General features: G+C 38.5%; 1 protein-coding gene across 4 annotated transcripts in view; it reads left to right on the top strand.

The window, feature by feature from the left end:
* The window catches only part of otog (otogelin), a 143,086-nt gene that overhangs the window by 55,276 nt on the left and 62,286 nt on the right, over window positions 1-25,524 (top strand). For all 4 annotated transcript variants that reach the window (XR_009816807.1, XM_061975031.2, XM_061975030.2 and 1 more), the window contains 7 exons: window positions 141-318; window positions 2,339-2,463; window positions 2,918-3,130; window positions 8,829-8,994; window positions 12,138-12,212; window positions 13,616-13,659; window positions 13,895-14,060. Coding sequence is in view for 3 of the 4 variants with exons in the window: in XM_061975031.2 (XP_061831015.1) it covers window positions 141-318; window positions 2,339-2,463; window positions 2,918-3,130; window positions 8,829-8,994; window positions 12,138-12,212; window positions 13,616-13,659; window positions 13,895-14,060 (967 nt within the window). In the remaining variant the exon portion in view is untranslated. The remainder of the gene's footprint in view (window positions 1-140; window positions 319-2,338; window positions 2,464-2,917; window positions 3,131-8,828; window positions 8,995-12,137; window positions 12,213-13,615; window positions 13,660-13,894; window positions 14,061-25,524) is intronic.

The following is a 25,524-nucleotide window of genomic DNA, read 5'->3' as shown; positions in this document are numbered from 1 at the left end:
TTTAGATAAGGTCAAATTAAATCCACCTGTGAATATTATGGTGCATTTCATCCTGAAATTTCACCTGAATATACCCCAACTTTTTGCGAGTAGTGTAGATGTTGTTGGGTTGAACTTATTCAGTCATCCATCTTTTGCAGACATCTTCCAAATTCAGCAGCTCTCATCCATGTTCCTCCAAGTGAAGACAACATTTGGCCTTCGTCTGCAGTACAGCTGGAAGGAATTTCGTCTCTATCTGCAGGCCAATGCGCTGTGGAAGGACGACACAGTGGGACTGTGTGGAACCTTCAATGGCAACATTCAAGATGACTTCTTGTAAGTGTGTGTGCATTTCTAGCCACTAAATCGCAATAGTGCAAAGCCGTGACAGATGGTGACCTTCATGCCAGGTGAGGCACTGAGGAACTGAGGGCTCTTAATTGCCTGTAGGTCTGCATAGCTAGGTAATGAAGAATGTAGATTTTACAAGTGTTCATGTTGGATAACTGGATGTAGAATGAGGCATGTACAACGTACAATGATCATTTTAATGAAGCCCTTTGCTAATGACATGCAGAGATTATGATTCAGCATGTGTCCAAAATCTGAAAATATTACAATATTATTGTGCAGCCCTAAATGTAAATTTTTTTCTCACGCTATGTAATGCACACTGCTTGGCATCAAAGCCAGACGGGCAAGACGAGAAAGCGCCTCAACAAGGAATTTACTGTTAGAGGTTCACTGTTCCGTATCGTCATGGGCAGCCATGAAGGGCGGATGTTGTCTAACAGCTGTAAAAGGATATACATCACTGCCGTGATGAACAGGCTTGTATGCTGCGAAAAAAGAAACTAGAATTCTCTTAACTTGAAGTGACAAAATCTCTCAAAGAAGTTGATACACAGTCTTTAACCTCTAACTTGACTTGAGGATTTTTGTACTTGTCTTGAGTCAGGGATATTTAACTATTGGTGCTTGTGGATTCCTACGACATGAACTAAAGATTTTTTTGTTGTATAGTAAATTATGCTAGCACTAATGACTGAAGAGCACTGTGAACCACAGCAAAGTTACAGTATGTTTAAACAGTTTTTTAAAGTTACACACTTATTTATGTTTAACATTAAAGGGGAACTGCACTTTTTATGGAATTTTGCCTATCATTCACAATCATTATGAAAAACATGACGAGGGATGTATTTTTTTATTTTATGCATTCTAATTTGTAAATATAGATAAATAAAAGTCTGCTTACAGCGGAGCCAATGGGAGCTCCTCTATTTCGCCCATAAAATCCAATAAATAACCATTCAAAAAGTTCCAACAATACTCCATTTACATTTTGTGACTGGAATATTAATCAAGTATTAGTGATATTGTTATTGGAAGCACTAATGCAGACAACATTTTTAGAGCGGCGCCGTGATCACTTCCATGTGTCGCTATGTTTATGTCGAGTGGTATGCTGCTTCCTCGCTTCCTTGCTCCCTGTAAGTTTATTTTAGATCATAAATCATGCATCTCACCTGGACATGAGATGTCTGAGTAGGTATTCCGACAAGTTGGTACACTTTGACACCCATTAAGGACCTGAAACTGGCGAGGACGACACAAAAAGTTTCATCGTGAGGATTATGAGACATTCTTCACCTAAATGGGAATATATGAACATCCTAGCAGTCGGCATTCTAATGACAGCAGACATTGTACATTAAGTGATGTTTTATTATGTTTGTTGGCTCTCATGAAGTCTGCAGTGAGTTATAATAGTGATGAAGAAAAATAAGCGTTTTTTAAATTAATGTGCTGCGTATGTAGAGTCCCAGACAATTCTTTGGTAAACAGAAAAATACCGAAAAATAATATAATCTCTATCTTTTGTTTTTAGATTGATTGACATGATTTCAACATGTTATGTTAGCTAGGTGTCAATGCAACTGAGTTAGAGACTGAATCACGAGGGATTCTTTGTTTGGGCACTCGATTCTGCGGAACGATAATTTGTTACATGCAATTTTTTTCCAAACGATAATCGTAAAAGTGTACAAAAAACAGGTTTTAATATTGGCAAAAATCTTTTGTGAAAACCAAATCATCATACGATAAGTGGGGTGTACAAAAACCGAGGTTTGACTGTTGTCAGGTAATAAGCTCAGCTAACCTCATTCTTTGGGTACACAATGTTGCTGAACTTTGACATGACCACCTGGCGTAACCTCAAACCTATTAATATTTCGAATTTAGGTTGTGACTGTTTTTTGGCCAGGCAGTGTATGATAAAGTACTTATTTTTTCTGCTCCTGGTTTGTTCGGTCACTGCAATATTGCATTTATGTTATCTTTGCCCCCTCAGGTCGCCTGCTGGTATGATAGAAAGCACTCCTTTCCTGTTTGGAAATGCATGGAAGGTTTCGTCAGCATGTACACTAAGCCTTACCAGTCCTCAGCTGGAACCCTGTGACACACACCAACAGGCGGGTCAGTTGCTCTTTTTCTCTGAATTTTAATGAGGGTGGACAGAAATACACTTTCATTCAATGCCCCTGTTCATTGTTGTTTACTGATGAGTATACTGTATACCGCACATGCACATTTATGTTTTTAAGCTTGCCTAAAACATGGCTTATTATACTTCTGACATTTACGTCACAATTTCACATCAGAAAATCCTTTAGTTTGGTCTCCCCTAAACATTTATGGACTGAGCTACTGCAGCTCCATTGATAAATTGGATAAACAGGTCACTTAATTGCCAGCATTTAAAAAACACTTTTAAGTTTTGAAGTAAAAAACAGCAACATGATTTTACATATACTGACATATGTTGAATATATTAAGCGTATCTACAATTGTTCAATCATGTAAAAGCAGACTTTTCCAGCAAGCTTACCTTTTAATGCATTGTTGGCTTTCTCCTTTCTTTTTTGTTCAGTGGCCTATGCATCCGAGATGTGTGATATACTGAACCAGGATCTGTTCTCCTCCTGTCACGAGTACCTCAGTCCAGTGCTTTTCCACCAGCAGTGTCGCTCAGATACCTGTAAATGCGGAACAGCTTGCTTTTGCGCTGCTGTCGCTCACTACGCACGCCACTGCCGTAGATTCTCTGTCATCATTGACTTCCGATCGCGCATACATGACTGTGGTGAGTAATAAGCACATTTGTAATATATCATGCTCAGTCTGTGATACCATGACTGGACAATTAGTTTGCTTTAATAAAATGTTTTTTAAATTTTAACAGCTCAACACAAAATGGACATAAACACACTTTTAATGACAATAAAAACATGCCTATATATTTATTTTTAAGTGTTATATTCAGCCTGGTCAACATTCTGTAATTGTGGACTATCAATCAGAACAGGTTATAAAAGAATATGCACTTTATTTCAATTTGCCAGAAAATATTTATTTAGGTAGAAATCAAATCAAATCAAATCAACTTTATTTATAGAGCACATTTAAAATTTACCACAGGGGTAGCCAAAGTGCTGTACAATGAACAGGTTAAAAGATAAAACGAGTACCGAGCAAACACAACACAACACAAACAGAACACGATAAAAAAATAAATAATTAAAATAGAATTAATAAAAACATAAAAACATAAAAACAGGATCACAGCAGGTGTATTATGGGGCGCCATTGCAGGATGGATATCACTCAGTGTTAAAAGCCATGGAATAAAAGTATGTTTTTAAGAGAGATTTAAAAACAGGAAGAGAGGAGGCTTGTCTAACACTCAGGGGTAGGTCGTTCCAGAGCTTGGGAGCAGCAACGGCGAAAGCTCTGTCACCTCTAAGCTTCAGCCTTGTGTCAGGGACCGTCAACAGCAGCTGATCGGCTGATCTTAAGGATCGGGTGGGGCAGTAAGGCTGAAGGAGGTCGGAGAGATAGGTTGGCGCGAGGTTGTTTAGACATTTAAAAACAAATAAAAGGAGTTTAAAATGTATTCGGTAACGCACAGGGAGCCAGTGAAGGGCCGCTAAAATAGGGGTGATGTGCTCACGTCTGCGGGTCTGTGTTAGCAGACGAGCAGCAGAGTTCTGCACGAGCTGCAGGCGGGTGAGGGAGGCCTGGCTAATGCCAACATACAGGGCATTGCAGTAGTCAAGACGAGTCGAGATAAAAGCGTGGATTAATTTCTCAAGATCATGTCTTGATAGAAGCGGTTTCACTTTCGCTATTTGGCGTAATTGATAAAAGCTTTTTTGAACGACGCTGCTGATTTGTTTTTCGAATTTAAAATCTGAGTCAAACTTTACCCCCAGGTTTGTGACACAGTCGCTGAGATACGGGGTCAGAGTGCCGAGGTCAACGTTGGGGGAGGGAGAGCGACTTGGACCGAACAACATAACTTCTGTTTTATCTTCATTTAGGCTCAGGAAGTTAGCTGAAAGCCAGACTTTGATGTCGTGCAGGCAGTCAATAAGACGTTGAACCGTGTTATTTTGTGCCATGGGAAAATAAATCTGGCAATCATCGGCATAAAAATGAAATGCAATACTGTACTTCCTAAAAATAGAACCAAGGGGGAGAAGGTAAAGCGCAAATAAAATTGGGGCAAGGATTGAGCCCTGGGGGACCCCATGTGGTAAAGGAGCTGTGGACGACATAAAACTGTCTACTTTTACACAAAAACTCCTGTCGGTTAGGTACGACCGGAACCAGTTGAGGGCGGCGCCCTTAATGCCCACACAGTTCTCAAGACGAGTGATTAAGGTGGCGTGGTCGACGGTGTGGAACGCAGCAGACAGATCTAAAAGCACCAGGACAACATATTTACCAGAATCAGTGGACAGGAGGATATCGTTAAAAACTTTTAGAAGCGCTGACTCTGTGCTGTGGAGGGCTTTAAAACCGGACTGGAACAGCTCAGTGATACCATTATCCTCTAAGAAGGGCAACAACTGACTGTAGACAACCTTCTCTAATATTTTTGAAATGTATGGAAGATTAGAGATAGGTCTGAAGTTAGAGAGGAGAGAGGGGTCGAGGCTGGGTTTTTTAAGTAGAGGTCGTACCACTGCATGTTTAAACTCTACTGGAACTATTCCAGAAGAGAGGCTACTATTGATAATGTTAAGGACACTTGGTCCAATAGTAGCAAGTACCTCCTTAAACAGGCGAGGTGGGAGGGCATCTGCAGGAGAACCAGAGGGCTTCATATGACTAACTGTGTCACTTAAAAAAGAAAAGGACACCGATATATGTATCACTGATTACATTTCAAAACATCTTTGACTAGGCATGATTGTAATGTAAGACCATTTTTTTCTTTTTGTTATAGAAGTTAGACCAAAATTGACCCGTAGCACTATTATTGTGAAGCCGGAAGTGTGTGATTGGTAACAGAAGAGGTGTCTTGACATGTTTTGACGAAGTGAGAGTCTCCGAAAAAAAAAAGAAATGACTCTCGACCTCCTGCTTACCGTCTTTCTTTTCTGCTGAATTGTATTCAACTTTAAAGCAGTTAGTGTAACAATCAACATTTGATGTTATCAATGCACTCAATCGTAATCCAAACACGGAAGTAAAGCTCCACCCCTCTGCAAGAGGCAAAGCGTGTCAGCAGGCGTTCACTCACGACAATCAAAGATAGAATGGTCTTGTCTTGTCTGGAGAGAAACAGGACATGGCGTTGGACATGGGATTTTCATAATGTACCCTTTTATTTGTGCATTTCTGCTTGCTATTTTTAAGCTTGTGGCTCAACAGTAACTGAAAGCCTTTACATTTTTTTCATGCTACGCAATGGACCGAGGGTCAAAAAGGAGTCAGGATGCATGCGCGTCAATTGCGTTAAACTAGCGTTGTTAAAGGAACTTACAGGTAACGCGTTATTATTGCATCATTATTAACTTTGACAGCCCGTCTTAGTTTATCTTCTAAATCAGTGGTCTTTAAAAGGGGGTTGTACTGCAGGTGGGTCGTGACATTTTTGGCTGATTAGACTTTAAAAAAAAATTTTTTTTTAATATTAAATTGTATGAATTTATAATTTTCACAAATTCAAATGTCTTCAAATACACATTGATACAGTGTAATAAGAATTTGCCTTTAGTTCTGGCCGATTTGCTCCAGAATTAGTTGAAGCGCGCATAGTGGAAGGACATAGTTGCTTGTGTGTGTGAGGCTGATGCTGTTCTTTGTGTTCACTGTTTGGAGTCAGATAGCTCACACAGTTCTACAACTACACTGAGCAGGTTACAGTAATGACACTTTTTTGTTTACTTTACTGTTTTAAATCAGCAGCGTTGTTCAAAAAAGCTTTTATCAATTACACCAAATAGCGAAAGTGAAACCGCTTCTATCAAGACATGATCTTGAGAAATTAATCCACGCCTTTATCTCGACTCGTCTTGATTATTGTAATGCCCTGTATGTTGGCATTAGCCAGGCCTCCCTCGCCCGCCTGCAGCTCGTGCAGAACTCTGCTGCTCGTCTGCTAACACAGACCCGCAGACGTGAGCACATCACCCCTATTTTAGCGTCCCTTCACTGGCTCCCTGTGCGTTACCGAATACATTTTAAACTCCTTTTATTTGTTTTTAAATGTCTAAACAACCTTGCGCCAACCTATCTCTCCGACCTCCTTCAGCCTTACTGCCCCACCCGATCCTTAAGATCAGCCGATCAGCTGCTGTTGACGGTCCCTGACACAAGGCTGAAGCTTAGAGGTGACAGAGCTTTCGCCGTTGCTGCTCCCAAGCTCTGGAACGACCTACCTCTGAGTGTTAGACAAGCCTCCTCTCTTCCTGTTTTTAAATCTCTCTTAAAAACATACTTTTATTCCATGGCTTTTAACACTGAGTGATATCCATCCTGCAATGGCGCCCCATAATACACCTGCTGTGATCCTGTTTTTATGTTTTTATGTTTTTATTAATTCTATTTTAATTATTTATTTTTTATCGTGTTCTGTTTGTGTTGTGTTGTGTTTGCTCGGTACTCGTTTTATCTTTTAACCTGCTCATTGTACAGCACTTTGGCTACCCCTGTGGTAAATTTTAAATGTGCTCTATAAATAAAGTTGATTTGATTTGATTTGATTTAATTATGTCTCCCATGCAGCAAATATGTTACCTATTTTTTGACTATTATGATCAACCCTCATTAAAACTAAAGAGAGAAAATGTTCATGAAGGTTAGGGTGGTCATTGATTTCGTGATGTTGCACGATCTTGCAGGAGAAGTGGAGGTTAACCTTCCTGACTAGCGTGGGACAATATTTCAAGAAGATAAAAACACTTTAAAGACTAAAACAAGGGTTAAAGATGGCAGACACGACTGTTAATCAACCACAGGGGATACAAGTAAGTGTAACTGAAGGCCCTCTTCCATCCATCTATCCATTTTCTATACCGCAGGTCAGCTCGACTCTATCCGAGCTGACTTTGGGCGTGACCGTAGACTGGACACCAGGCAATTGCAAACTAGGGATTTCTTATATTTCATTATTGTAGCAATCTAATCCCGATCATGAGATCGGATTGAGGCTGAAATGTGTCTTTTTTATCTGATTGGCGTTTGGCTAATGAGCTGCCGAGCCCAGCTGATCTTTACGGCAGCTGTGTCCCAGTGTTAAATGGCTAAAGATTGTACTCACGTGAATGCATCTTTCAAAAGGGATGCACGCTCATGGAGACACAATTACATTTCTGAATTCCTTGTCACAGGTGTGTGCGTGAATTCCAGGAGGCTGCATGTCTTGCCAGAACACAGTGTCAAAATTGAGAGCAAGCTGAAACGAGCTACCATCCTTACCTACATGGTGGAAATTAAACTAACTTTCTAAATCAATCAATCTGTCAAAGTGTATTTACGTAGCCCTTAATTACAAGAGTCTCAAAGGGCTTCACAAACTCACCACATTTTCTGATCTAAACCCACATCCGGGCATGGATAAGTCAAAAGACCCCAGCTGGGGAAAAAGACGAAACCTTGAGAAGGGACCGAGCTTGTAGGAACACCTCTTCCAGGGTGATCGGCTGCAATGGCTGTTGAGTGGCTATTAATATTTCATTGTTACATTAATAGATAAATGTGGGAGTCCAGTCTATTGGAAGCCAACAGATAGTCATGGGGGGGGATCTTCTTCCGGTCTTAGCCAGGTCAGCTTCACAGCAACATCTACAGTTGTACATGGAAGAGTGATCCACCCCGGGGCACAACTCGGGTCAGCTAGCACATCATCCAGGCTGGTACCGCTCCAGAAATAATCCGTGGCTACTTGTTATTCTCTTAATGGAGGACTAGAGGAAAATTAATGATTAAGCTTGTAAAAAACACACCGAGCAGGACGACACGAGAAGCTAACCACTAAAGCTTAAATTTAAAATAGGCGTGATCGATCCAGATGTTGATACTATCGATACCTAGAATGATTTCAGTCTTTAAAGGATACTAAAGTACAATGTAATTAGATACATTTTTATCTTCTTCTTTTTCTTATTCTTACAACATATTTTTTTAGCATGGTAGCATGTCGCAGAGCTTACAGCAAAGAGGTTTTGGGTTCGAATCTCCGTCAGAATATCTCTGCTATCTGTCCAGTTGTCTCCCTCACAAAAGGTGCATTGGAGACTCGAGCAGTCCAGGGTTTACCCAACCTCTCTCCCAAAGTCACCCATGATGCTAAACAGGATCAGGGGTAGAAAATGAGTAAATGACAACTTTGTGACCCTAACCCTTTCATGCCAACTGTTCCCTTACTTTTCAGACTGTTTAAATGTGATATTATGACCAATTGTCTGGTCTTAAATGTACAACAAATTTATGTTGCTTGCAAATAGATTTTGAAGTCAAACTCAGAATTGTGATTGATTGTGACCCTGCAGCGGTCACCTGTCCTTCCACCATGCAGTATGGCGTTTGTGTGTCATCCTGTCAACGCCGCTGCTCCGCCCTCTCTTCTTCGCAGCACTGTGAGAGGGAGTGCGAGGAGGGCTGCGTCTGCCCAGAGGGATTGTTCTACAATGAACGAACACACCTTTGTGTGCACAGGTCAGGGTGTTGGATTAATCATTTTTCTAACTTGAACACAACTTTGGTTTGTCAAATTCGACAGTGGAACCCGTTTAAGTTGACACTGTTTATGTCGACAACCCATCAAAGTGAACCAACTCATCAAGTCCTAGTCCATCATATTGTTTTTATTATTCAAAAAGACTGATTAAGCCGATGTCGACATACTGTAGACCAGGGGTGCTCATTACGTCGATCACGAGCTACCGGTTGATCGTGGAGGGTGTGTCAGTCGATCACCAGCCAGCCATTAATAAAATAGTCCTAAAAATGAGCGATCATAAATCTTCACTATGACTCACTTTCGTCACTTGATTGACATTCACGGCACCCGAGGGTCTTCTGAGATGACGCTGGCTGCTGCCAGCTCATTAAAATTACCGACTGGAAGGCGAGAAACACTTTATTTCAACAGACTCTGGCGCTGTACCTGTCGTCAAAACTCCAAAGACCGACTGCACAGTTGCACAATAAAAGCGCTGCTTCATCCTGCCTGCGCTACCAAAATAAGAGTCTCAGAAAGCTCGCGTGCACAAGCTAGCAAGCTACGGAGTTTGCCGACAATGTATTTCTTGTAAAGTGTATACAAAGGAGTACGGAAGCTGGATACATAAGATGCCAAAAACCAACCACTTTCATGTGGTATTGGACAGAAAGGAGGACTTTTTTTCTCCTCCATTCGAAAATGCGGACCTTATCAGCACCACTGTCTGATTCCAATCAATGCAAGCCATCACAATCAGGTAATACACCAACTTATATTCTTGTCTTCATGAAAGAAAGGAATCTATATGTATTAAACAAGCTTGTATTATCTCTAAACACTTTTAACTTATTAACAATATTAACTATATGTGTTAAACATGCTTGTATTATCTTTAAACACCTTTAACTTATTACCAATATTAACTATAAGTGTTAAACATGCTTGTATTATCATTAAACACCTTTAATTTATTAACAATATTAACTATATGTGTTAAACATGCTTGCATTATCACTAAACATCTTTAACTTGTTAACAATATTAACTATATGTGTTAAACATGTTTGCATTATCATTAAACACCTTTAACTTATTAACAATATTAACTATATGTGTTAAACATGCTTGTATTATCATTAAACACCTTTAACTTGTTAACAATATTAACTATATGTATTAAACATACTTGTATTTTCATTAAACATCTTTAATTCATTAACAATATTAACTATATGTGTTAAACATGTTTGTATTATCTTTAAACACCTTTAACTTGTTAACAATATTAACTATATGTATTAAACATTCTTGCATTATCATTAAACACCTTTAATTTATTAACAATTTTAACTATATGTGTTAAACATGCTTGTATTATCATTAAACACCTTTAACTTGTTAACAAAAACATATGTTTCATAAATAAGTAAATATAAATGATATATATGAATGAGGTAGATCCCCACGACTTGATCAATTGAAAAGTAGCTGGCCTGCAGAAAAAGTGTGAGCACCCCTGCTGTAGACGGTCGACTGCTTTGACATTGTGTTAGAGACCCAAAGAGGTCTTAATAGTCGTTTTTTGTCAACATGTGTTGTTGTATTATTTACGTATTCATTATTACTCAAGTGTTTTTGCAAAAGCATTTTTGTTTGTGTCAAACTCAATAAAAATAAACAAAGAAGGGTTAAACGGGCAACAGGAAACCAACTGCCACTTACTTATAAGCTTTGGCATGGATATGGCAAATGATCTTTGCTTCTTTGCTGTAGACTTTGCTGTAGACTTCCCAGATGTTATTTTTTCTCTTTTTCTGCAACTAACAAAATGCACTCATTTAAATGTTGCTGAATTGGATGCCAACAAACTGCAAGTTAAACAATCCTTTTTATGAGACATTCTCCATGTGTCTCTGGCCGATGTCTCAAGTAAATGTGCAACCAATGGCTAGTTTTAATATGTCGAAAACCGCCAATGTTGACAACCACCTTGCAGCATGAGTCAGCCAATCCGGGAGATGTTGAATTTTTGTTAGGTATTTTAGCATACTTCAACTGAAATTTCTGATTTTAACTGACAGCTTTTTATCTTTTCTGTAAATTACACAAACGTAAACAAGATATATCAATCATCAATCAATCAATCTTTATTTATATAGCCCTAAATCACAAGTGTCTCAAAGGGCTGCACAAGCCACAACGACATCCTCGGCACAAAGCCCACACACGGGCAAGGAAAAACTCACCCCAGTGGGACGTCGATGTGAATGACTATGAGAAACCTTGGAGAGGACCGCATATGTGGGTAACCCCCCCCCTCTAGGGGAGACCGAAAGCAATGGATGTCGAGTGGGTCTAACATAATATTGTGAGAGTCCAGTCCATAGTGGATCCAACATAATAGTAAGAGTCCAGTCCATAGTGGATCCAACATAATAGTAAGAGTCCAGTCCATAGTGGGGCCAGCAGGACACCATCCCGAGCGGAGACGGGTCAGCAGCGCAGAGATGTTCCCAGCCGATATAATTTTGTGTTGTGAAAGTGACTGTTTATTTAAAAAAAAGTAAAGTAAAGTCTGCCGTAACTCTGACCGTAAGTACTCAAACTGCAGATTGTATCCCAGCATATGCATTAAAGTGGTGAAATCACAGTTCAACTATTTTGGTGCACTCTCCATCTTTTCAAATTTGAAATGACAACAAAATTCCTATCACCTAAAGCTGAAGCAAACTGTACTGCTGGGTGGCAAAAATACCTTAGAGCACTCACTAACTGAGCACTCCCATTCATGCTGTCTTGTAAGGAAAGCTATACAGCTACTCTTAACTGTCCCACGATTTTACATCCCAATGCAGCATTACTTACTATGTGCTAGAGTTACTTCAAGGAAGTCACCGTGAAACCCCCCTTTCATTCCCACTTAGTCTCGGGACAACACAGATATCTGATAACCAGTGAGAGGGGACTTACGGAGGCCAGTATGTGGCCCATATGTCACATGGGCTTTTGTGTTTACCATACAACCATCCACTTTTAATTTCTCTTGTTTCATTTCACATAAAGTCAAAGCCTTAATGTCAATATACCTTGTACTTATGTTGTGTAGTTAACTCCCAACATCTGGTGTTTTTTGCAGGAGTGAGTGTCCCTGCACGTTCCTTGGGGCTGATTATGAACCAGGAGACGTGATCATGACATCAGCAGGTGTTCAGTAAGATCCTCCTCCCCGTCTCTGCCTCTACTCAATGATAAACTGTACAACTACAGTGGTACCTCGACTTGCGAGTTTAGTTAGTTCTGTGACGCAGCTCGTAACCCAAACTACTTGTATCTCAAATCAATCTTCCTAATGCAGTTGTAATTGATTGAAAATAAATTAATCTGTGCTGAGCCTACAAAAACACCACAACTTCAACATGTGAAATCCTTTTGAATAAGAAAAACAAACTTCTAGACACAGTATATTGTACCAAAAGCAACTACAGTAGTTGTATTAAATAATGTAATAATACATGTACAACAATTACCTTGGAGAGCCAACTTCTACTTCTACAAGCTGCTTCTCCATCAGCAGTTTCTCCATTTTTTTTCATGGATAAATGTCAACCCGTTAGAAATAATTTCAACACTCAACTCATTCTGCTTCAGAATGGCACAGATTATTGTAGCAGCGCTATGATAGTAATGCTTCACCAAGTTGGCTACACACTCTTTATTTTTAATGATGTCTTTCTTTAATTCAATTAATATGATTTGCTTCCCCTTCTCAGCACTGTCTTTCAAAGTCACTTTCTACCAACTCATAGTTGGAAAAACAAAGTTTATCTGTATAATATCAAGCTAATAACTAATGCTAGCGAGTGAGACATGTTTTGGTCGAATCTTACGGGGTTTACTGTGGCATTCCTTACGCTAACTAGTGTCGGGCGAGTGAGACGTGTTTTGGTTGAATCTTACGGGGTTTACTGGGACAATCTTTACGCTAACTAATGTCGGGGAGGCTCGTGACCAGATTTTGTGTTGGAGAGCTAAACCATAACAATTAGCTGAAAGACAGCTCAGATCCCTAAAAACTCATGAGCTAGCCGAAGTACCACTGCACACACAAGATAATAAAAAAAGCTCCTTCTCTTGTTTTCGGAGTTTGCCAAACTATGGTGGTACATACTGTAATTATGTTGACCAATATGACATAAAGGGTAAGTGTTCTTAAAATATTTAAGTCCTCAAGACCTAAGTCAGGCATACAAGCAGAACTCGTATTTGCTTTATTAGATGGCCGTTGTTTATGAATAGTTGCATTACTACTTTATAGTTGTATACATTTTTGTATTGATGACGAGAGATTCTGACCACTTTGCAAAGTTCCCCCACCACTTTCTAATAATGTATTGGTCAGTTTTTAACAAAATTTTACCGTGAATGCTTTCTCATGCTTGCCAATAATTTGACCTTTCTAAAACCAATTGAGATTTTTTCCACGACCACAAGATGTTTCTTTCCACATGACTGTTTAACAAATGAGAAGTGACTCACTATATTAGTTTGGGTTCAATTAAAATGGCTTGTTTGTTGAGTTAAATCCAGGCACTGATCATTGTTTTGTCCTTGCAGGCTGTGTACGGATGGTACATTTCTGTTACAGACATCAGAGGGTGGTAAGTAAAAGCTGTGTCACAATGAAACGCTTTAACCAAGATAGTAATGATACTATTTTATTAGGATTGAAAAGCTATTATAATTAAAACTGTTTATTCCTGAAGTTCATAACTACACTACATTGGAGATGATAATGATTTAGTTCATGGTATGTGAATGTTGAGGAACACATGTATGGATTATTTAATATTCAATTAAAAGATTAAAAATTCAGAATCATTCTTCTTCTTGCAGACAGCTTATGTCCGGAAGATCAGTTATACCACAACTGCTCAGAGGGTCAGAGCAGCCAACTTGCAGGAAGAGGTGTGACCTGTGAGCGCACCTGTGAATCTTACCTGCTCAACCTTACCTGCTCTGCACATGAGCCGTGTGTGAGTGGTTGTATCTGCCCTTTTGGGTGAGTTGGACATTAGTACTTAGCAGATTCTGAATGGATTTGGCTAAATTGTACTCAGAGTGATGAATGAATTTGCCAAAATATTGTAAATATAGAACCCGCATTGTATTTTCTGACATTTTTACTCTATGATTAGAAGGTAATGGTGTAAGAAGGCTTACAAGCCATACTGACCGTATTGTTTTTCCACAATACCGTACTATAAACACTCGCCTAAGGAGGGGCTGATTGAGACTTAAAGGTAACGTAGTCCTGGGGCAAAAATGATCAACTTTGCTAAAGGTTACAAAATAAGCTATTACTGGTAAATAAACCAGACTGATTGTGTTAGTGAAGCTGATAATAAGTGGTAGTAGGACAACAGGCTTGTTGAGTGCTCTTTGAAAATGTCATTCAAGAATCATCTGGGTGAAAAAAATTGTTGACAGTTGCTTTCTAACTCAAACGTGTAATCCACACTTCTCATTAAAATGGTCTACTTTATTAACTTGTTGAAAATCACATCATCTCAACTAATTTTCTAACCACTTCTATTTTACTGCATGGTGTTCGAGAGACACAGTCATTGTTTGTGAGTTCATACCTTTTTCAGAGGCATTGATATTGTATCCTAGGTCGTTTATAAAATTATATAATAGTTATTTATTTTATAAGTATTAGGACAGCGACAGATTTTTGCCATTATACAGCACTGCAATGGGTTTACAATAAATCAATCAGGATTTGATTGGGTAACACGGTGGAATGTGTGGTTAGGATGTCCACCTTTTGATTTAATTTACATTTTCTAGGCATTTGTGGGTTTGATTACAACGGTTTCCTGTTGAAGACCAAAGAATGATATATTAGGTTAATTCGAGACTCTAAAATGCCCAGTCATAGCTGTGAATAGTTGTCAGTTGTAATCTGAAGTCTAGATACACTCATCATGAGCATCGATTTCATGTTTCTGTCTACTTTGGCCTTAAATGATATATTATTAAATGGTGCACAATTTTGTCTTAAGACTTCTGAAGTTCTATAGTGGGAAAAATATACATACAGGCTGTAATATATACATACATTCATTTAAATATTTGAATAAGTGGTGCGGAAGGTTCCATAATTGAGTTCCTCCTTACTGCTAGACAGTTGTTATGTTGCTGTATTAGTTTTACACTGCTTAGTGTGTAATGCAATTAACAATACACCACAGGTTGTATTGTGACCGATTTTTCACAGAAATGACACATGTGCCTCTCAAATTTTATGTCGAGAAATGCAGTCGACCATGTATGTCGACGACTAGTCTTACTTATTCTTAAGTAATAACAACAGGCTGGACCAGGACTTGATGAGCTGTTTGATATAGAAGAGTTTAAAGGGGAACTGCACTTTTTTGGGAATTTTGCTTTATGTTCACAACCATTAGGAGAGACAAGAAGACAAAAGGTATTTTTTATTTTTTTTGCATTCTAACATGTTAAAATCGGCTCGTTCTAGGTAGCTAGCAATGCAGCTAATGGGAGCAATCGATTGTACCGCTAAATCACTTCAAAAATGGTCACCAATACTTTATTTACTTTCTAAATCCTGTATAATAACCAAACTGTAGCGATATTGTTATTGTAGGAGCGAACACTGTGGAACTCTCTTTCTAGTGTAGTAACACATGGATGTGCATTGGTATAAGCCGTAAAAGCTAACTGCGGCAAGAGATAAGCGAGCTTCTACGTCAGCACAACACTGCGATAGATGACCAATCTTTACTGACTGAAAAACATGAACAATCATATTACAGTATCTGTAAAATATTAGCCCACATTTCACGTTTTGTTTGTACACAGCCAGCAATACAGCGTATGCTGTCTGTCATGATAAACACATGAGATGCTGCGTGTATCAGGATCAATATAAAGTGTGACTCACTCGATGGACAGTTGTATCTTTGGTCCAGCTGGCCAGGAACATTTTTTGTGGTTCATTTGGGGTAAGCACGCCATTTATGTCGAAATAGCTTCTCTCCAAATTCCACATTTGCAGCTTCGATTCGATTTCACCTCACTCTATCGGGTTCTGTCTGTTCCAATGTTTCACCCTTTTCTTCGTGCTCGCTTCTAGAAGCAGCACTTAATCCTTTCTTCATTCAGCTTCAAAAAGATAAGGTTGTGAATCTTCATTTGTCCAAAAATAGTCTTTGTTGTTTGTTACCAAGTCTGTCATGATTAGAAGACACACAGGTGTTTTGTATCCGGAAGTAGGGACACACTGGAAGTCGGACGTGCGCTGCTATGGAAACAGAAATCAATGCACGGAAGAAGTCAGCCCCGAAAATTATTAAAAATGATCAAAATACGGTAAATATTGAACATATTACATATTGTTATGAACGTGTCTGTTACTACATTATATATACTTGGAGTGTGTATACAAAACGATGATTGAGGGTTTTTAAGTTGTCTTAGAGGGATTTGAAGGCTACAACGCTGACTCCCATTAGCCGCAACTTCCAAGCGTTTTTATCATCTTTAAAATCCTAATTAAAAAACAAAGACATATGTATACTTGTTTCTCAAAATGATTTTGAACGATAGGCAAAATTCCAGAAACCTTTTTTCTTGGAATTTTGCCTATCAATACTTATGTTACAGAAGCACACATATGTTTTTTTAATTTATTTTTTATAGATTGTAACGCGTAAATAAATGCTAGAAAAAGTCTGCTAACAATGGAGGTAATGCGAGTCATTGCGTCATTTTGTCTATTCCGTCTCTAAAGCGCTCTAAAAACATCCAAAAACCTCCATCAACGTTTTAGATACATGCTGTAATTATATAAGTAATGTAGTATTCTTAATAACATATAATATGTACATATTTTGCTCATTTTAAGCAATAATTTCACATACACGTCACTATTTTATTCAACAACAACAACTACGACAACTATGTGGCAGACTTCAAGAGAGCCAGGAAACAACTACTTTGAGACTAATGACGATCCAGAACTTTATATTTTTGAGCCTGAATATAAGGAGAATGAGCTACAGGTTTTAGATGCTGGGTGAAAGGCAGATCTAGCAAGTAGCAGTATTCCATCCATCCATTTTCTAACGCTTATTCCCTTCGGGGTCGCGGGGGGCGCTGGAGCCTATCTCAGCTACAATCGGGCGGAAGGCGGGGTACACCCTGGACAAGTCGCTACCTCATCGCAGGGCCAACACAGATAGACAGACAACATTCACACTCAGGTTCACACACTAGGGCCAATTTAGTGTTGCCAATCAACCTATCCCCAGGTGGATGTCTTTGGAGGTGGGAGGAAGCCGGAGTACCCGGAGGGAACCCACGCAGTCACGGGGAGAACATGCAAACTCCACACAGAAAGATCCCAAGCCCGGGATTGAACCCAGGAATACTCAGGACCTTCGTATTGTGAGGCAGACGCACTAACCCCTCTATCACCGTGCTGCCCAGTAGCAGTATTGATATGTGTTAAGCAAGTAATACAAACGACAAACATTAGGAAACAATTGCTTACTGTACAATGTCTGCTCTCAATTAAACATAATCCTCACGGTGGTAAAAGAAAAAAAATATGTTTTGACCGCAAACAAGCGTCTTTCCGTGTCTTTATATATATAAGTTGAATGTCAAAGTTGACCAACTTCTCGGGTTATGACAACAACCTTGTACTATAAAAGGGAGAGGCATGATTTATAATCTAGAATGAAATATTACCAAATCAGAGGCGATGCAGCAGCTCACAGCTTTAACTTTTTAAGGTTCAGTATGTCATGGCTGCATAAGCTACTTACCTCTCTGTGATCAATGCGCCTGCTAAAAATAGTTCCTCTGCGTTAGCGCTCATGATAACAATATCGCTAATACTTTCTTAATATTCAGGCCATGACATGTAATTGGAGTACAGTCTTGTTGGTGGCTTTTATGGATGCAATAACGCTATGATGTAATGACTTAAGTTAAAGTAGCAATGATTGTCACACACACACTAGGTGTGGCGAAATTATTCTCTGCATTTAACCCATCACCATTGATCACCACCTGGGAGGTGAGGGGAGCAGTGAGCAGCAGCGGTGGCCGCGCCCGGAAATCATTTTTGGTGATTTAACCCCCAATTCCAATCCTTGATGCTTAGTGTCAAGAGGAAAAAAAACATACTGAGCTTAAACAATGATTACAATTTGGAGTAGACTTGTTTCAAAACATGTGATTGAAAAACATGGAGGAGGCTAACATGAGGTCACTAAACACAGTGTTCGTACACTCGTAACATAACTATAACTAAAAATGACCACATTCTTGTGCAAATCTTGGATTATCTACCGAGACATATGTTCTCATAGCCAGCCTGGGAGGACATGAATCATGTGCAAAGTTATCTGATACCTTTAATCCAAATTGGCTGCATGCCCAAAAAGAGGGTTAAGTGGTTTCATTCTGTGAGACCAACCAAAAAGTCATCGTGATAAAGGGTGTACAGGCGGGGTTAAAGAAATGTATCCTAGTTAATGACCCCTTGAACAGATTTCAGGGATGACTGACAGATGCACTTGTTTGGGCATGGTGTAGAAATTTTGAGCCAAATGCTGCATTACTCGAACACTGTATGCATTTGAGTAATTAATTTACAATCTCCAAATATGTGCAGAAACACATACATTTTTGTCTGTCCTTCTTTATAAACTGAGTGACTGATTAAAATTTAACAATGTGCTCTTTTGCATCAATATCTAACACCAAACTGATTTATTATTCATGTATTTTTGTTCAACTTAATCTGTTTGCCCCGGTGGTATATTGTTACACGCTGCTGTATTTCATGCAGACGGCGCCTGTTTGATTCCTGGCCAGGACTCACCTATTGGATATATGCTCCTCCCTATATGCAGATCACATGCTCGTGATTGTTGGGAGGCTCCATTTTGCGTGAAAATGTCAATTAATGAATGGCCTTGTTTACACTGCACACCAAATCTGAATTTTTTGTCCTCAAGTGACAGAGATCGGATTTTGCTGCCAGTCTAAACTCTCCAAAGTGCTTCAAATCCGATCTTTTTGCATCAGATTCAGGCCACATCAGGAGGTAGTCTGAATGCGAATGGAGTCTGATCTTTTCAAATGTGACTTCAATCTAAACGGCAATGCGACCTGAATGCAACCACAATGCGACTTTTCGTCAGCTATGTCATTCGTGAAAGACACATCCCGACAGCGGAAGTGGGTACATCATCATAACATCCTGTTTTGGAGAGCAGCCGAATTTTCGGTGCATCACTAGTCAATAGTCTCCTAATTAGCTCTCAGTATAATAAGCTATTGATGTATTGTGACGACATAATTCTCTACCTGTCACATGTTAACTCCTCTCTTTACTATATCAATAATGTCATCACTGAATATGGCTGTTTATCAGGGTATAAAGTTAATGTGAAATATTACCACTTAATAAACACTGCAAGAAATCACAAGTTTAGAACTCCAAAATTAAATGGAAAGAGGCAGAAATCATATATCTAGGGCTACATATTACACCAAACCTTTATGCAAGCAGAGATCTAAATCTTAAACATTTAAAAAATAAGATAGAAACCAAAATGGAACTCTGGTCACGTCTCCAAATATCACTTTGGGGTCGGGTGAACATAGTAAAAATGAGTATACTGCCAGCAGTTAATTATATACTGAAAATGATGCCTGTCCTAATTAATAAAAGTTGGTTTAAGAAAATACATACAATGGTATCACATTTTATATGGTGTGGAAAGAAGGCCAGATGTTCATACTTAAGGTTGTCTTGTACACAAGATAAAGGAGGACTACAATTACCAAACTTCTTACATTATTATATCTCCTTCGGTTGTGAACAAGCAAGCCACTTATTCCATTCTTCTGCAGATAAGGACTGGATCAACATAGACAAAAATATGTTAATGAATTTGGACATTGATGTGGGGAGCTTATATTATATTAAAAAATACCAAATGAATTGAGGCAGAGCCCAATAGAAGCCACCTTTAACATTCTAAAATTGTGCCAGAAAATACTAGGAATCAACCCAATGACATCTGTCAATCAACCGCTTTGGTACAATCCTAATATTATCATTAATAAAAATGTGGTTAAATGGACAACATGGAAAGACAGAGGTATTACTAAACCTCATCATATTATTAATAAAAACTCTTTTAAACCGTTCAATGATTTAGTTGATCAATACAATGTACCCAGAAATCATTTTTTACATTTTATCTCTTTAAAACACGCTGTAAATAAATGCATATCCTCTGAAAGTATGTCCTTAAATAGCCATGAACTGGAAGATGCACTTTTTAATCAAGATACAATTAATAAATTAATTAAACTATTTTATGGAATAATAAACGAACACCATTCTAGAAATGCAAATGATGCATGTGTTCGGAAATGGATGATGGACTTAAACATTTTATATGAAAGAGACATATCATGGAATGATATTTGGAAAAATGCCAATAAGCCCTTTAGAAGCATTAAATATAAGCTGACTCAATTTAAGATATTGAATAGATTGCATTTTACATCTTCTCAGCTGTTTAAAATTGGCGTAGTAGATAGCAAGTTATGTATGAAGTGTCGGGCAGCCGAGGCAACTCTTGTTCATTTATTGTGGGAATGTCAGAGAATAAAAGAGTTATGGTTGAAAACAACAAAAGAAGCAATCGCATTCCTTAATATAAACATCCCAATGACACTGCAAACTTGTATTCTTGGGGATCTGCATCAATTTAGTAACGTGCCATCAAAGAGTAAAAATGCTTTTCTTTCAGTATGCATAATAACAAAAAGGGTACTATTTAAAAAAATTGATAGCTGTTGATAGTCCAACTCATACTGACTGGTACACACAAGCTATGGAGATGATATCAGTAGAACAAACTGCATTTAGTTTAGATAATAATGAGTCATATATTGGAATATGGGATCCATTATTTAAATTTGTTTCAACTATTAAATGAACCAAAATATGACTTATTATATCTTTGTGGAAAATGTTGGACGCGGTGTGTTGTCGGGCTTATGGGATGTGATGCAAGTGTAAGCCACTGTGACACTATTGTTCATTTCTAATTTATTTTTATTTATTTTTCTTAATGTTTTTAATGATAATCTCAATGAGGGTTTTTTAATCACTGCTATTTTGAAATTGTTAGTAATATTGATGCTGTTGTCGATAATGTTCATTTTTGTTTCACCACATTTGGATTTGTGTGTCCTCAATTGCTCTCAATTGCTCTGTTTATTGTTGTTGCTGGGACGGGTTTGGTTTTGGAATTGGATTGCATTGTTGTGGTGTTGTTGTGTATTGTTTTGTTGATTGATTAAAAAATTAATATTAAAAAAAAAAAAAAAAAGTCTCCAAATAATAGGCCATATGTAATTTTGTAATATATATATATATATATATATATATATATATATATATATATATATATATATATATATATATATATATATATATATATTTTGATTCCAAAGAAATAGCGATTGTTGAAGGACCGGAATTTGGCGTGGTGTATTTGCTTACGTGTTACGTACATTGCGTAATTGTTTACGCAAGTGAGTTAAAAAACAAAGCTAACGTAGATCCACGCTGATTTCTGTGTTGCCTCTACTTAACAGCCATAAACCCTCCCAAATATATTACACTATACATATCCATTCATACATTATATTACTTTATTTTCACGTAAAAAAACACACATTTTTAAGTTGTGGCTACTTTTATTTTGTATTAGCGACTTTCTTGTTCATTTACAGAATCTGGTAAACTTTCTTAGTTTTCGCTTTATTGACCTGTGCATGCAAGCGACGTCGAGGCCACACTGGGGCCACATTGGGGCTTGTGCACATTTACACTGGAGTCTGATAAAGATCCCATTTTGCTTGCAGTGTAAACTGTCTGCTGGAAACAATCTGATTTGGGCCACTTTGGCCTGCAGTGAAACAAAGTAGATGATGGAGCGCTTTATATGATATTTTCATGCAAACTCATTCCTGGCCACTTCCTGTTCTGTTAGTGATAAGAATATAATAGCAAACTTTCCTCAACATCATCACTGGCACGTAGCGTTAACGCACTGGTTTTGCAGAGCAGCATTTCGCTGAGGGGCACCCTATTTAGCCCCGAGTGCTGGTTCACAGGCTGGACAAATAAGAGGGTTGCATCAGGAAGGTCATCCTGTGTAAAAACTAACTAAAATTCAACATGCAAAGTTGAACTTAAACTCTTGATGTGACAAAAATCCACCTTTCATCAGGGCATGAGTAGCATCAGTGTTCTTGGTAACGTCACAACAAGCATCAAAGGTTAGCCAGGTGCACAATCAATGCCTGGTCTTTTAGACTCTGCGTCATTTGTGTTCACGTTAACTGGGTGACTCATTTAGTCCAGTTTAGGAGTAAGCCAAGAAGACCATTGTAATTGCAAAAACTTGAATGCCATGATGTTTTTGGTAAATTGATAGTGTGGACTCTCATTGTGAATATGAACAGAGAGAGGTTATCCAGTTTATCCATTGCTCTTTCATCACTGCTTGATAAATGATATTACAGTGGAAAGGTTGTCCTGCTTATGTCGTCAATCCCTCTCTTCTATGTCGACCAATGGTCTACTGTGGGTTCCTATTACTAAAAAGAGCACGCTGAAGTAGATGTACATGAGTGACAAGGTCAAAGTCAGAATGACATTAAAGCTGTGTCCAAACGTTTTCGACCAAGGGCCACATACATGAGCTAGAAAAGCACTTACTCTCAGTGGGGCTGCTACCTAACACACACAGAAGTTGAAGCTTGTATCGTAAATGTAAGGTAACGTAGTAGATGTTATACAAATCAGGCACAAAATCTAATCAATTGTTTCTTATCTAATTTCTGTCGTTTTCTGAAAGTTTTAAATCCGGACATAACTTTTTGAGTTATGTTACTAACTAACTAACTATAGAAAACAGTTATGTGGCTGATGTAATATACTGATTTATCATGACAAAATAAAATGTTTTGTTAAACCTAACTCACAAACAATTCTTTGAGATTACGTAAGGTAAAAATTAAAGGCTTTTGGGGTCACTTTGGTCTTAACGTTTGTGTTTGTCGCATCGGAGTTGCGTGATTTTGCGGTGGTCTTTTCCCAAAGAGGCAGAAGGCCGTCCGAAAACAGCGTGCAGGTAAGACGGATGATTTATTCAAATAACAAGGCAAATGATACGAAAAAAGGAAATCGTGCGGATGGCACGAGAAGCTACGGTAAAGCTTAGCAATAGACTAGCCAACAACGGAGCAAGAAGCTAGTAATTCTAAACTCATATCCAAAGGCAGAGTATGGCGCAAGACAGGAATAAATAGCTCTCCGATTAGTGACCAGGAGAATGTGAGCGTCCCGACCACTAATCAGAGGCAGGTGACAAAAACTAGCACCCATGGCAACTGAGAACATAAACAAGGGTGCTGAAACAGAATTAACCAACAAATAAGGAAATATCAAACTAAACAGAAAATGACCCGTGCAACGGATCATGACAACTGAAACCAATTGAATGTAGGTCAACAGCAAAAAAGTTAAATATAGTCGACTACATACGAGATACAAGCCATTACTATAATTTTCTGAATAATATTTTGCTCATACTCCATTTCTGCAATTAAGAAAAATACGTCCCACCTCCAAAGACATGCACCTGGGGATAGGTTGACTGGCAACAATAAATTGGCCCTAGTGTGTGAATGTGAGTGTGAATGTTGTCTGTCTATCTGTGTTGGCCCTGCGATGAAGTGGCGACTTGTCCAGGGTGTACCCCGCCTTCCGCCTGAATGCAGCTGAGATAGGCTCCGGCACCCCACGTGACCCCAATAGAAAATGGATGGATGTAAAAAAAAATCCTCCTGATGTGAATTTTTTTAAATAATCAATAAAAAGAGGATTATAGTTGTAAATGACTGACTTGTTTTACATTGCAAACTACTTTTAGATACTTAATTGATCCTTTTCAGGAAATTACTTTGTTAAAGCAGCCACATTTACGGTACAGTAAGGATAATAATATGATACAAAAGTAAGAGAAGTAAAGTGTAAAATATAAACAAAACAAACAGCCTCATATGTAGGTATTATTGATACTTGTGTATCAATATTGTGCGATTGGAGCACAAATGTAAATGTGGAGGGCTTGAAATGTAAAATTGTTAGGGTGCAGTATACCATTTGTAAACCTATAACACATGTAAAAAAAAAAAACTAGTTTAAAGACTTTGGACACTATATGTGGAGTCACCACACTTTTGGTTCTATTTTAGTCAATTGGTTTTTATCTGGTTTACATCACCTACCTTGTACATTTCTAATGACTAGATTTAGCACTCTGATTTAACTCTTATATAACTATTTCCGATCACATCAACATTGTCTTGTGCAATTGAACTCAAAATGGTACCTTCACAAATGTTTGTGACAATGATGTTAGTAATGATCCAACAACTTGGCGGGTCGATAGAGGAAACTGTCAACACAGTTTTATCTGGGGTGTAACTCTAGTCAGTTGAACTTGGGGTTTAAGGAGGGGGGTCATTCAGTTTGTCACTTTATTGTCTGCAGTCTCACTCAACAATATAACTCAGCCGTTGATATTACAAGATAGTTATCAGTCCTGTCTTGCAGAGCGGGGAGTAAATGGGAGGAGGGGCATACAAAGGGTGTCTTTCCCTCCCTGTGTGAGAATCCTAAATGTCCAGATTTCTCATGTGTTGGTGCCTCATATCTATTCAATGTCTCATTATCTTGCTCACGGGCTTCCACTGCACAGCACTATTGAAAAGGTTAGACATACTATACATATTGACTATAGTGTCCACATTTACATTAGTAAATCAAATCAAATCAAATCAACTTTATTTATAGAGCACATTTAAAATTTACCACAGGGGTAGCCAAAGTGCTGTACAATGAGCAGGTTAAAAGATAAAACGAGTACCGAGCAAACACAACACAACACAAACAGAACACGATAAAAAATAAATAATTAAAATAGAATTAATAAAAACAGAAAAACATAAAAACAGGATCACAGCAGGTGTATTATGGGGCGCCATTGCAGGATGGATATCACTCAGTGTTAAAAGCCATGGAATAAAAGTATGTTTTTAAGAGAGATTTAAAAACAGGAAGAGAGGAGGCTTGTCTAACACTCAGGGGTAGGTCGTTCCAGAGCTTGGGAGCAGCAACGGCGAAAGCTCTGTCACCTCTAAGCTTCAGCCTTGTGTCAGGGACCGTCAACAGCAGCTGATCGGCTGATCTTAAGGATCGGGTGGGGCAGTAAGGCTGAAGGAGGTCGGAGAGATAGGTTGGCGCGAGGTTGTTTAGACATTTAAAAACAAATAAAAGGAGTTTAAAATGTATTCGGTAACGCACAGGGAGCCAGTGAAGGGACGCT

Source organism: Nerophis lumbriciformis, linkage group LG15 (assembly GCF_033978685.3).
Source record: "Nerophis lumbriciformis linkage group LG15, RoL_Nlum_v2.1, whole genome shotgun sequence".
Taxonomy (NCBI): Eukaryota; Metazoa; Chordata; class Actinopteri; order Syngnathiformes; family Syngnathidae; genus Nerophis; species Nerophis lumbriciformis.
This window is presented reverse-complemented; position numbering and strand designations above follow the sequence as displayed.